The sequence below is a fragment of the Eumetopias jubatus genome, unplaced genomic scaffold (assembly GCF_037043125.1).
Source record: "Eumetopias jubatus isolate StellerSeaLion01/CBP00866 unplaced genomic scaffold, mEumJub1_p1.0 scaffold_12, whole genome shotgun sequence".
NCBI lineage: Eukaryota > Metazoa > Chordata > Mammalia > Carnivora > Otariidae > Eumetopias > Eumetopias jubatus.
Genome location: NW_028274818.1, coordinates 77,809,118 through 77,823,276, shown reverse-complemented (window position 1 = coordinate 77,823,276; position 14,159 = coordinate 77,809,118). Strand labels below are relative to the sequence as shown.

The 14,159-nt window shown below is 52.1% G+C and overlaps 1 protein-coding gene across 7 annotated transcripts in view; it reads right to left on the bottom strand.

The window, feature by feature from the left end:
• CIITA (class II major histocompatibility complex transactivator) overlaps nt 1-13,234 on the bottom strand; it is a 44,858-nt gene extending 31,624 nt beyond the window's left edge. For 2 of the 7 annotated variants that reach the window (XM_028117498.2, XM_088017369.1), the window contains exon 1: nt 12,749-13,221. In XM_028117498.2, coding sequence (XP_027973299.1) covers nt 12,749-13,031 — 283 coding nt within the window. In that variant the 5' untranslated portion in view covers nt 13,032-13,221. Of the gene's footprint in view, nt 1-3,085; nt 3,681-4,659; nt 4,886-12,748 lie in introns of those variants that run through there. The other 5 variants (XM_028117494.2, XM_028117495.2, XM_028117502.2 and 2 more) reach the window with 4 other exon arrangements.
• Between the last annotated feature and the right edge of the window lie 925 nt (nt 13,235-14,159).

The window sequence follows — 14,159 nt, the reverse complement described above, 5'->3', positions numbered from 1 at the left end:
CTGAGCCACCCAGGCGTCCCTTGGATTAACTTTTTAAAGAAATAAATATATTTATGTTAAAAGAAAACCTTCCAGATTTGAAAGCAGGAAGTCAAAAGCATACTGGTACACGGATGTTCATAGCATACTCTTTGTAATAGACAGAAGGTGGAAACAACTCAAGTGTCCATCAACAGAAGAATGGATAAACACAGCAGGGCCTATCCATACACTGGGATATTACTAAGCCATGATAAGGAAGGAAACACGGACACCTGCTACAACACGGATGGGCCTTAAAAACAACATGCTCAATGAAAGAAGCCAGTCACAAAAAGACAAATACTATAGAATTCCACTTACACGAGGCACCTAGAGTGGTCAACTCCACAGACACAGAAAATCAAAGGGTAGCAGCCGGGGGAGGGGGCCCGAATGGGGAGTTCGCATGTCATGGGGCCAGAGTTTCAGTTTGGGGCAATGAGAAAGTTCTGTAGACAGATGGTGGGATGGTTGTATAACAGCAGGAATGTATTTATTACAGCTCAATCGTATACTTAAAATGGGTACCTTGGTAAATTTTATATTATCATTAAGAAAAAAAAAGGAAACTTTCTATCACTCCCTCCCGTGGGGGGGAAAAACCCAGCATCACTTACCACTAAAAACAAAACAATGTTATTACAATCAGGTCAGCTGCCCTACTCTGCTAAAAAGAAACATCACTCAGTATGAGTGTTGTCAAAGATGTCTACACACAAAAATGGGGGAGGCGGCTCAAGAACGAATCAGAAAAGTAGGGATCTCCTACCTGGTATCGATGAACGCGTCTTTGAGAACTGTCCGTGGACCACCCATCAGGTATGTGACAAAGTCTAGAAGCCTCCCTTCCGCCCACAACTTCCCCTCAGATCTTTCCATACAATCCCTTCAGGGGCTATAATGCTTACTCCTGGCCCAGGTGGATTCTTTGGTGATTCTTCCCAAGTGCTTCCCAGACAGTGCTCTCGTTTTAGCCGTGTTACAAATGTACCTCAGAGAGGGAAGTCATTTATCCAGGGTTGATGGACGGCAAGTCTGAAAGCCAAGTCCAGAAGCTTCTCCCTCTTCCTCAGGCCACTTCTCTGATTGCCGGGGATTGACCCCAGTCCATGCTGTTGAGTCCTTTTGCTAATTTCCTAACTACTCTTCACAAGGGACCAGGGGCTGAGGTCTCAAGAGGTCAAACCAGGTCCCTGCTGTCAGACAGGTTTTGCTGTACAGCAGCAAGACTCTGACTACCCAGGACCTGCCCTGCATTTGTGGAGGCTCACACCCCTGCCCAGGCACTGGACTGGGCTCTCCAGAGACTTGGATTCAAATCTTGACTCTACCAAAACCTCGACTATGTGACCTTGGTTACAAAACCTCCTGGGGAAGTCCCCAGAGGTTTTGTAACATGGTGAGACAACAGGGTTTGGACCACATCAATGCCTCTCAATACATGTATATAACCTCTGGGCCTCTGCCATAGGAATCACCCAGATAGATGGTTTAGCCTGGGTGGGTCCTGGTGGCAGAACCCAGAAGCCTACACGCTAAACAAGTGACTCCCTTGTGCGGGAAGCCTGGGACCCCCTGGCTCAGTTCCCTCTGAGGATCTTTCCATTGTACATCCTGGGATCTTGGAGACCAGCTCCTTACCTAAGGCAGTCTGGGGTTTGGAAGGTGGGGACTTTCTGGGGTCTCCCCCTCGCCCCCCTCTGCTCCACCAGGCCCTAGAGCAAGAAGCACCAGTTTCCTTAACCTTCTGATTGGCTGGGAGTATTTCTTTTCTGGGTTGGTGGGGAGGGGGGCTTCACAGATGGAAGGCATCTTGCCAAAGTTAGGAACACCTGGCCGTGATAAGTGGGGTGCTGTGGACTGCTGGGCGCCCGTCTCCTATCCTTTGTCACCTCGATGGGGGAGGGCATGGGACTCAGAAGAGAACTGTGGGCCTTAAGGGTCCCAGATGGAGCTAGACATGGCAGTTCCAATTCTGGCATTCTGGGGCTCCAGAGAGATCCCCCCGCAGCTGTTTCTGGGGCTCCTTGGTTTCTCTCCTTGGAAGGCGGGGCTCAGGACCCCAAAGTGAGGTGGATATGTCAGCCCTGTCAAAGCCCTCCCAGAAAGCTGCCCCACCCCCACCCCAGATTATCAAAGAGAGGCTTGGAATTGTATAAAATTCATGGACATGAGAGACTCCATTTTAAAATTTCATTTTCCTTTCTAATGAACTCTTGGACTGGCAATTGTTTTTACAAGCAGTTGTTCATAAAAAGTCAACAGAACAACTGGCATTCAGACCGCATGGGGACAGGAGAGTTCACACCTACAAGGGACTGTTTCATCTAATAGCAGCAACAAAATAGTAAGGTAATCAACAGAAGCGGCTCAATGGGGAAGCACCAAATTAGCAGGCTTGTTCTCTGCTCTTTACCTAAATCATGTAATCACCCCCCTCCTTCTTTCTCATAAAAACCCCCGGTTTTCCCCCACCTGAGCAAGACGCTTTTCTGTGCTCCCCGAATTGCAATTCTGAGACCCCCAAATCAAGGTCTTTTTCCTTTTTCAGTTTTGCCTCCTGGGGGAGATAGGTGAGGATTTCTCCAGGGCGCCCACTAAAGGTCGTGCGCCCCACAAACCTTCCTAAAGGGCACCCCACCCAAGGGTCGGAAACCTGCACTCCTGAGTCAGAGCGGTGCTGTGATCCAACTGGAAAACTGAGGCTCAGAGAAGGGCGGCCCGGGCCCAGGGTCCCCATAGAGGCATCGCCTCTCCAGACTCTAGGAGGCGCGGAGGGTGTGTGCGCCCCGGGTTTGGCGCCGGCGCTGGGCTCCTCTCCGCGCGCTTCTTCTGCGCCCCCAGGGTGTCTGCAGATGCCCGGCTCCCGCCCGCCTCCCCTTGCCCCGCGCTCTCTCCGGGCCCCGCGGCCGGGCACCCCGACCCAGCTCCGGTCTGCGCCCCAGTCCCTGCGTTCCAGACCGCGGATGCTGGAAACGCGGACTTTCGCGGGTCCGGCACGCCGCACATTCCCTTCCTCCTCCTCCCAGCCTTGCTGTGTGACCTCAGGAAAGTAGCAGCCAACCTCTGAGCCTCGATTGCCGGGCCGACGTTCGGGGTGCAGGGGGACAGCCCTGGTCACCTATCGCTGCTCCCCGACTCTCGCGTGCTGCCGGTGGCCTCTCGTTCCCGCCAGCTGTGGGGCTGCTGCGAGACTGGGGCGGGTTGGTCGCCCAGTCCCCCCACCTCATCCGCCAGGGCCGTCCTTTTCTCTTTCACTTTCTCTCTGCGCCGGGGTTTGGGCCAAGCTGGGGAGTAAACAGGCACAAAGCACCCACCACGTGCTTTCTTGGAAGGGCCAGGGTCACATCCTTACACTCCTGGGCACTGCTGGAACGTCTATCGGCTCCTGGAAAGGGCCAGCCTCCTTCCACCCCTCTCCGGGGGAGCTGCGGGCTCGCCATCTGCAAACCCTGACTTGCAGGCAGCTCTCCCTTGCTTTGGCTTGGCCTCCGTGTCTCTCCAGCTCAGCCCGGCCATGAAGGTGGCGAACTGCCCTTGCAGGGGACACGGACCCAGAGACTTGCTCCATGAGCCATTCACTCCTGGGAAGGCAAATGCCCTCCAGAGGCAAGAGAAAGTGCCTCAGGGACCCTCACGGGCTGGAAATTCAGCCTCATCCCTGAGGCCGACACTCCTCCTGCCTTTCCTCCTCCAGAGGTTCTGGACCCCAGCTCCACCCACCATGAGAATTTGGGGAGGGCACTTCCCACGCTTGGAGTTCCTGTCTGGAATTGAAGGCGTGGGTCAAGGTGACTCCTGACCTCTCCTTCCCATCGAAACTCCCAACAGGCTCAATCCAACAGAGCTGGCAAACCTCAGCGGTGTCTGAGGAAAGGGGTCTCACCCCCCTGAGCCCCCTCTGAAACACACAACACAGCGGCACTAGTAATAGCAGGCTTCCCTGATGAAATTCCGTTCCTACCATGTACCAGGCTCTGTGCTGGACTTTGATCCCTCATCATGACCCTGTCAGAATTTTTAACAGCCCAGGCAAAGAGCGTCAGAGAAGGTTGGTGACATGTTCTGTGTCACTTCACACCCAGCCAACAATGCAGCTGGGATTCAAACCTGCCATGCTGATTGCAGAGCTGGTGCCATCTGTCTCCTAGCCCCCACTTCTTCCCCAAAACACAATCTAGAAACTGGGGAGAGGGGAGCATCTGTCCAGCCGGTTGGCGCTCAACAGCTATGCCAAGGAGCTGACTCCGACTTTGATTTTCCTGCTTCTCCCCGGGGGTAGGGTGGGGTCTGTCCTTCAAGGGCACCCCTCAGTGTTTACCTGGTGGAGAGAGCGCCTGTGGCTGGCCAAGCCGGGCTATCAATGCTGAGAGCTAACGACATGCCTCCTGAAAGTTGGCCCTCTAGAACTCTTTAGCGCTGATAAAGTCCTCTCACATGCCAGGCACCTGGACGGATCTGAATGTCCCTCAAGTGGATGGAAATAATCAACCACCTCACTTTTCCCAACAGCCCCGATGGGACAAGGACCCCACTCTCTGCTCCCACTCCCCAGTTCAGAGATGGTGGGGCCAGCTGAGACCTTACCCTAAATCAAGAAGCCTTGTCAACCCCAACTTCTTTCACCCCCCTTTTTACCTTGAGACTCTGGCAGGTAGGACCCCGCAGGGCGTGGAGCCAGGCAACGCATGGTGTGGGAAACCAGTGAGGCAGTGGCTTCTGGAGTCTGGCAGCCCCTCCTGGTGCCCTCAGCCTGCCCAAAACGATGCCTTTACATGCCCAGCTCAAGAGCAGACAGCTTCATCTCCAGCTTAGCCACCTATACCAGTCAGGAACCCGCCAAGACTAAGCCCACATGCAAAGCAAGCAAGGGACCAACGGAAAACTTTCCCCCTATGAAGTGGCATCAAGCTGTCTGATCTCTCGGTCTAAAACTCTCTAATTTGCCCACACTCCCTTAAGCCCTCCCCGTGCCTCTGATGGTAATTTCAGTTCCTTTTTGTGGACCAAAGGGGGTGACCATAGAAGGTTGAGAGTCGTTTCTTGGAGGGAGACCTTTAACACAATGACATTCTGAAATTATGGTGACCACAATGGAGCCCCAATCCCTGCCATCCTCTGCAGGACGGGGCCAGGATCAGAGCCCCAAAAATGCCTCAAGACAAGCTGAGCTGGGGTCCAGCAGGCTCCCCAGATTCCATTTCCTCCACCACCCCACCCCCACACCAAACTGCCCTGAATTGCTTTGGAGATCATGAGTGGTCCACTCAGGATTTTTATTCCAAGACATGGGACCAAAACGTAAATTACACATAAAACAATGTTACCCCAAATGTGGTCTACTTACAGCCAGATGGTTTGGGGCGACACACGGATGCAGTGCTAAATAGCACTGACCCACAGGGAGAAAGTTAGTGCTCCTGCAAGTCTCTACCCACGCTCCTGATGGCATCTGGAAGAGTGTTTGTCAGGCTAATAGGTCTTTAACAAACCTCTTCAAATGCAGGATACATCCCTGTTTCCCAGAAAGCATTCCCTAGTTGCAAGCCTTCAGTGAGACAGTTTCTGGCTGGATTTGTATAAACATTGTCCCCCCTTCCTGTTTCACAGTTCACTTCAGTGGGTGGCATTCCTTCCACTTATGGCGAACATAAACATTCCTTGGAAAATAAACTTGAATTTAAAAAAAAAATGTGAACGCTTTGAAAAAACACCTGTCGGGCAAATAATTAGTATACGATGGTGCGTAGAAATCGAAAGCGTGGTCCAGAAGTGAATGAAGTTTGGGAAGCAGTGACAAGTGCCTCCTTCCTGCACTTATACTGAAAGAGCACTGGGTTAGGAGTCTGAAGATCTGGCATCGAGCCCCTGCTGTTGCTAGCAGGTGCGTGTCCTTGGACCCCTCATTCCCTTGTGTGGGCCTTGGTTTCCCCCACATACGAAATAAAGATAATGATGCCTATCTTTGTAAGGTGGTTATTTTGAAACAGACCCTGCTTTTAGAAGGCCCAGGGAGGAAGTAGGCAGACCAATGGGAAACGCTAGTAGTCAACTTGAAACACGGTCTTGCCTTGTTAGGCTAATAAGACAGACGTGACAAATATTAGAAATCTCAAGAAGTGTCACCTTCCCATGACCTGGTGCCAAGGGAGAGGCACCCCTGCCCATTCACCTGTCTCAAGGCCACTTGTGAGAGTCCTTTCCCGTCCTTGGAGGCAGCCAGTTCTGAGTGACGGCCATGGCTGAGGCAGTTCTGAATCTGGTTCATGGCAGGACATGCCAATGAGAGTCCGTCCGACCGGAGTGCACCTGCCTGGATGCCATCACCTCTCACTGGGTCCAATCTCCTCTCTGCTACCTGGTCTTTCCACATCCACACTGAACCGTCCCCCCCGCCCCCAGACCCATACTCAATCCCCAAACCTGACCATGCCTGTGTCAACACAGGGCTCCGAGCTGGGTGGTGACATGGACCATGCTGCATGTTTGGCTGGTGCCGGAGGCTGTTAGATTAGCACAGGCAGTGCCCCAGGTAGAGACACGGGAGAGGAGACATTGTGGTGCCCAGCCAGGAGCTGATGGGGTCTGACTTTTGGCAGGCTCAGTGGAAACAGAGATGAGGAGTGGGCAGCCTGGCGTAGCAGAGCTAGAATGCCAAGCCACCTGGGTGGTCAGGGCAAGGAGCAGGGCGGAGGGTAAGCCGAGCCCCAAATTTCTCCCTATTAAAGCATCCTGCATTCCTCCTGCCGATGTCCTTCTTTGAAACTCCCTCAGAGATGGTGACCGTTCTCTGAGCCCAGGGCTGCTTTGAACAAAATCAATTTCCTCCCTACTGGGGAGCCCTCTCAGCGCTGTTCAAGCCACCTTGCCCTGGGCATGCAAATGTCTTTGCCTCCAGGCAGGATCCAGCAGGACAAAGACCACTAGCTACCAGCAGAAGCGTTGTGAAAATTGCCTGCCAGGGTCCCCTGCCAAGCCCCAAGGGGAGGACATGGGGGGAACAACTTCTGAGTAGGCTTGTCATCCCTTGCTGTAGTCTCCCCAAAAAGACCTGCTTGCCCTACGTGGGTACCTCTGCTCATGCAGGGCTAAGCTCCTGTCTTCTCTAGTTTAGCCATCCTTCAAGGCCTGAGCTCTTGCTTTCAGCACCCTTCCAGGTAACATCAATCTTATGCTTTACTCATTTTTAGAAAACTTGTTGCCATGTATTTGGCAATGCATCGGTGAACTTCCCATTTCATTAAGTAGAGACTCTGTTACTTCTGATTAGATCATGAGGTTGCTACTGTCTGGGACTCACGGTTTTATTTTCTTATTTAAAATTCACACTACTCCAAGATTGCTTGAGTGAAGGAACCGAGTTTGGATTGGTATGATCAAGGCAGACTCAAGTGCCCAATGGTGAAGGGTCCCCTCTCCCTAGGTTGTAAGTGCCCTTTCTTATGCTTTTTGGTGACCACCATAATCCCTAGCAGGTGCTAAGACAATGATTAAAGAGGAGGGAAGAGGGGCGCCTGGGTGGCTCAGTCGGTTAAGCCACTGCCTTCGGCTCAGGTCATGATCCCAGGGTTCTGGGATCAAGTCCCACATCCAGTTCCTTGCTCAGCGGGGAGCCTCCTTCTCCCTTTCCCTCTGCCTGCTACTCTGCTTGTTTATGGGCTCTCTCTCTCTCTGTCAAATAAATAAATACAATCTTTAAAAAAAAAAGGAAGGAAGATGTATAAGGAAGGAAGGGAAAGGTGACTAGAGAAGTAGGTGAATAGATACAATAAAATTGGTATGTATCTAAATTAGGCAGGTAGGAATGTGCATGAGAATGCAGGCCTATTAGTCGGTAAATACACAAGCAGATGAGTTGGTAGGAAGGCAGGTAAATAAGTTGATACATAAAACTATAAATGGTTAGATAAATAGATTGGTAAGTATGTATAAGTGGATAACAGATATAAATTGATGGATTGATAAGTAAACACCGGTAGGTGGTTATGTAGACCAGGTAAGTTTGAGGGCACGCAGGGAGGTGGCTGGGCAGGGAGGTGGCTAGAGAGATGAATAGGTACTAGGGAAGCACACAGGTGAGCTGCTTCAGGTAATGACAACAGAGAACAGAAACCGGCTCTGGTTGGGTCAGGCGCCAGGCTTGGAGCCAAGTAGAGTATGGAATGGGCCACTGGTCAGCCTGGGAAAACCCATGGGGAAGTGCCAACTTCCAGGTACAGGCACTTTTCTTTCTTCAGCCCCCAAGGGTGAAGATGAAGTGAGTCTGGCTGGCGGGGAAGCCGTCCAAGGTGAATGGACAACAGTTATTCTTGCCAGCACGTCTCCTTCCAGAAGGCAGAGTAGGCTCCCCAGGATCACAGAAGAAACCGGTCTTGGGAAGGGAAAGAGGAGGCTGGGAGGGTACAGCGCCTCTCCTCTCCGAGGTCTGGGCTCAGGTGGCTCTCGTGGTAAGGGCCAAATGAGGAAGGAAGCCAGAGGAAACGTTTGGCAGCCTGGGGCATGTCCCTTCCTTTCCAATAAATCAGGCAACATCCTAGAGGGAGACTTTGTTCTATGGTTCCTAGAACTGAGTCCTCGTGGGCAAATATAACGCATCATGAAAGCATAGAGTGACCAAAGAACAAAAGAAAGCCAAAGAAAAAAATAAAATATAAACCCCTGGGGAGTGGGGGGTGGGGAGGTTCCTATGGCCTCTGAGAACACATGCCCAAAGGCACTGCTGGGCAAAGCCTCCGTTCAAAAACCCAAGCTGGCTGTCACCCCGGGGCTGTAGCTGCCCAAACACCACCCCTGAGCTGATAGGTCAGAATCCACTCTCTTCTTGCCGGAAATGCAAGTGCCCTACACTGGATGAGGTCACTGAATCCTCAGAGCACCACCCTGGGTACTATCATTGCCTCCATTGTACAGATGTGGAAAACTGAGGCTCAGAGAGGTTCCAGAAGGTGCTCACAGGCACACCCCTTGGAATTAGGGAGGACCAGCACTTAGGCAGTCTGAGGGCTGAGACCGTGTGCCAGCCCAACGGTGGGGGCACACTGATGCACTTCTCACATATACACAGCACCCAAGCACTCAGTGCTGTGTTTCACATGGAAGAGGTGTCTAGATATTCTGTGCGGCCCCCCATGAGACTGTAGACATAATTGTTTTCTCTGCACCTCAAACGCCTGGTTTTTCCTTCCTTGTCCAATTCTCCCTGCTATGACCCCTCGAGACTTAGCTATCCAATGCCAAGCACTGCCTTAGACAGTTTCCTGCTACCATCTCATTTAATTTAACCCTCACTATAGCCCTGGGGGCTTTATATCATTGCTCTCATTTTCAAGATGAAGAAACAGAGGGTCAGAGTGGTCCAATCATGTGGCCAAGTTCACACGGTTTGTAAGAATCAGAGCGTGGCCTCAGACCCAGAGCTCTCCAGTGTCCAGCCTGGGCTTTCTCCATCACTGCCATCCTCACTGTCTCTTCTCTGTCCCCAGACTGCCTGCCACGCGTTGTGACCCATTGTCACCAAAGAATGCCCCGAGCGTTTGCTTTGTTTCCCCAGGGAAGCTGCTGGGTTGTGTCAGGACAAGGACCTTGGCTCTCAGGCCTCCCCCCGCCCCCTGAGCTTGCCTGGGGTTGGATGCACCCGTGCTGTCTCCTGTAGCAGAGTCAGATACCCAAGGTCAAAGCCCCAGAAATAGGCTTTCTGCACAATGCACCAAGGCACCGTGGTAGTGGAAGATGACTTCTGAATCAGTTAGAAGTTTCAGACCTGGTTTCAGTTTGAAGATAGTCAACCTGTTATGGGTAGATTTACGGTATCCCTTGGGTTGTTTAGGAGAGGCAGCCAAGCAGAAAGTGTAGCGGTAGATCCGACCTTGTGACGTCCATTAGCCCTCACCCCAGGCCATCTCTTAACCACCCTGTGCCTCGGTTTACCATTCTGTAAAGTGAGAATAATGGTAGTACCTGAGCCATCCACCCACCCAATCCATCTCCCATCCATCCACCGACCCACTCATCCATCCATCCCTCCATCTATCCATTTATTTTTAAAGATTTTATTTATTTATTTGAGAGAGAGAGAATGAGAGATAGAAAGCACGAGAGGGAAGAGGGTCAGAGGGAGAAGCAGACTCCCCGCTGAGCAGGGAGCCCGATGTGGGACTCGATCCCGGGACTCCAGGATCATGACCTGAGCCGAAGGCAGTTGCTTAACCAACTGAACCACCCAGGTGCCCTCCATCTATCCATTTAACCATCCAACATTCAACAAATCTACATTACACACCTACCTAGTGCCAGGCACTGTGCTAGGCATTTAGGATAGGATATGATCAAAATACAGATCCCTGCCCACGTGGAGCTTATTTTCTAGTGGGAGAGTCAGACAATGAACGACAAACATAATACAAAAGTAAAATATATAGAAGGTGAAAATGTCAGTTTAGGGAGAGGGCTCAGAGCGTGGATGGGGACCTGCAATTCTTCTTTTTTTTTTTTTTTAATTTACTTGTCAGAGAGAGAGAGCACAAGCAGGGGGAGTGACAGGCAGAGGGAGAAGCAGGCTCCCTGCTGAGCGAGGAACCCGATGCAGGACTTGATCCTGGGACCCCAGGACCCCGGGACCAGACCTGAGCTGAAGGCAGATGCTTAAGTGATCGAGCCACCCAGGCGCGGGGACCTGCCATGCTAAAGGGGATGCTCGGGGTAGGCCTTGTTGAGAAGGTGAGATCTGAGCGAAGAGCTTAGGAGGCATCCTCCAAGAGGATATGTGGAGAAGAATGTTCCAGGTAGTAGGAAGAGCATGTGCCAAGGTCCTGTGGTAGAGGGCATGCCAGGCCTGTCCCAGGGACAGCGGGGGTGCCAGTATGGCTGGAGGAGATGAGCAGAAGTAGGGGATGAGAGCAGAGCCGCGACGAGAGCCAGACTGTGATGAGCCTTGTGGGCCACCGTCCGGATTTGGCTTTTCCTCTGAGTGATGGGGAGCCAGCACAGGGTTTAGACCAGTGGAGGGTGAAGATCGTTAAGGGTTGTGGAGAGAGTTACAAAACCTTCACATGACGATTTCCTCTTCTGAACCCCCACTGAAACCAGAGTCAGGGCCCTTTCTTTACAAAGCACACAATTCTCTTTCCCCTTCTCCCGCTTCCCCTCCAAAGTCTGCTCCCTCCAACTTCCACCACAGCCACACACCCGGCAGCCCTGATGGGGGGCTGAGCTGGAGGACAGGAAGAAAGGGCTGGGAAAGGAGGCACCCTGCCCTTCTCTGTCTCCCAGCCCCCTTAAGGCCACATCATTCTGAACCCAGTTCCCTTTCTTGAGTCACATGGGCTCAGAAATAAAAATATGACATCCCCAGGGAGGAAACAGAGTTAAATAACAGGAACCAGCGGACAGAGGAGGGGAGTGCCGAGGTGTCAGGCAGCCTCACATAAAAGAGAAAGGGGCATGCGGTTTGCAAGGAAGGAGGACGGGGTTGACTCACCACCCCCACCATCCCGGGGTGGCTGCTCACCGCCCTCAAGACCACACAGGCTGCTTGCACCCCCATGAAGAAATCAGGGAGATCATTCAGGTGGGGAAGGGAAAGAGTAAGAGACAAGTCCAAGGAACTAACAGAGACCATCTGGGAGAGAACTGAACCATGAGGAAAACTGACCCCTTGTAAGTTCATGTCTCCGCAGAAGAGCGGGAGAAATGCGTACGCCCCCCAGTGCCCCAGTCAAGACCATCGGAAGGCTTTTTACTCCTTTTTATTCCGAGGATTAAGTTTGTCTGCCTTCAGATCCAGCCTCCACTACTTCCCACCTGGAGAACCCAGGGTGGGGTCACCTCTGGGTGGTCTGTGCTTTCTTCGTTACGGACTGTGAAACCATAGAGGGGCCATGAGTGCTGTGTCCTCAAGTTGGAAAAGCCTAGATCTGGATAGAGCAGGAGGCAGAACAGACACGCATCTTTAGGAAGAACGTTGTTGGCAACAAAGCGAGAACCTCTTCGCAACAGGGAAGAAAGACCCACACGGTCTGCGGGGCCAGGGATGTGGGTGGAAGCAGCATGGTGTAGGCTTGTTTTTCTGATTTAAGAGGTGTCAAGTGTCGTCAATACTCTAAAAGTAAGACACTCTTCCTCTCTTTTCTCTGATCGGGTCTCCCCCCCCCCCTCTCTCTCTCTCTTCCTGTCTCGGTCTCCCTCTCTCTCTCTCTCTTCTCTCACCCTGTCTTTTGATTTCTGTCTCTCACTGATACAGATGCACACGCATGCGTGCACACACAGCATCCTCTGCTCTCCAGCTTCGTGGCCCGTCCTCTCTCTGGTACCTCTTCTCTCCACATTTGAACCCCACCGAGTCCTGCAGCTGTCTTCCCTACTGGACCGTGAGCCCCTTGCAGGCAGGAGCTGATCCGTAGCCCCCAGCCAGTGCCCAGCACAGTGCCTGACACATCAAGGCCATTCAGAATGTAAATGAAGCAGGCATTTGATAGCATGCCTCCGGGATGGTCTTTTCTTAAGCTGAGTGGGAAGCGTGCTGTATGTGCACACCCAGCATCACAGACCAAGTTGTCCAAGCGCTTGCTGCTCCTGCCAGATCATCCAGATGCCCTGACTCCTGTCCAGCTCCGCCTTCCCATCTGGGGTTGGGGATGAGCACACTGACTCTCCTTTCAGAGAGGAGGGAAAACCCGTGTGCTGCCTACGGCCAGTCCTTGCTACTTGGGCGAAGGGGATGCCAACTTACCACTGTGGTCCTTGGAGTCGGGATCCCTCTCGGCCGCTGGGACCTGCAACCCACTCCATGCCCACCTCAAGAGGGCCAAGTCTGGGTCTCCTTTCTCCAGCAGGGTCAAGGAGATCTTCCTGGCCAGGGCCTCGCCATCAGGCTCGCGGAGAAGGGCGAAGTGGTACTCCCGGGACAGAAGCTCCTTCTCCAGCATGTGGTCCAGGAGGGCCTGCACTTGACTCGGCCGATGGCTGGACAGCAGCATCTGGACCCGAGTCAGGATGGTCTGGAAGTGGTTCATGGCAGGGCTCGGAGGCAGGCTAGCTGCCTGGGCCAAAGCCTAGGATCTCTGCTCACCCAGTCTGCAGCATCCAAAACACGAAGTGAAAAACAGGATGAGGGAACCTCTGCAGTTGGGTGCTGTTAATTCCTGCTTAGGCAGGTTTCCTCATTTGCTTTGTAGGCTGGGGTGCCTGAGGTATGGTTGGAAATGGGTGCTCGGGCTGATTCGGACCCCACCGATACTGGCTGGGACCGCCCACGTGCCTGTGTCAGAGAAGCCCAGAGCCTGTGGGTTCCATTTGATCCAGTCTGATATTCACTAAACAGGAAGCGAACTTGCCTCTCTGGGAACTTACACAGTGATGGTCCTTTTCAGATGTTTTATCACAGCAAGAAGGCAGTTGGGGCATAGAGGTTAAACAATTGGCTTTGGAGCGAATCTGCTGGAGTTCAAATCCCAGCGCTGCTTGCTAATCATGTGAACTTGAGCAACTTGCTCAGCCTCTTTCCAGCCCCCATTCCTCCACCTGAAAATGTTAGATGATGATAATCATCCTGACCTCCTGGAGTTAGATGGAGTGATAATAACAGGCCTGACCTCACAGAGTTGTTGAAAGAATTAAATGAGATAATGTATGCAGGGCACCTAGCACATTATCTACAACATGATAACAGTTCAATAAATATGAGCCATTATTATTATTGATTAGTCATGCACACGACTGTCATCTTGGGCTTAACCTCACTAAACCTTAGTCCCCTCCTTAGCAAAATCTCCCAACGAAAGTAATCCAACCTCATTAAGCCTTCTTGAGGATTAAAAAAGATAATGCATTGAAAGGGCTTAGTGCTGGACCTAGTAAGCACTTAGTGAACACTGACTATATGTGAATAATCATCCCCGATTTACTAATGTACAAAACAGAGGCTTGCCTAGAAGCCAGTCTATTTTAGGATTCGATTCTAAAAAAATCCCAACCCAGGGGTACCTGGGTGATGCAGTCTGTTGAGCATCCAATTCTTGGTTTCCACTCCATTCATGATCTCAGGGTCATGAGATCCGGCCCTGCATTGGGCTCTGAGTTCAGGGTGGAATCTGCTTGAGATTCTCTCTCCCTCTCCCTCTGCCCCTCCCACGCATGCTCTC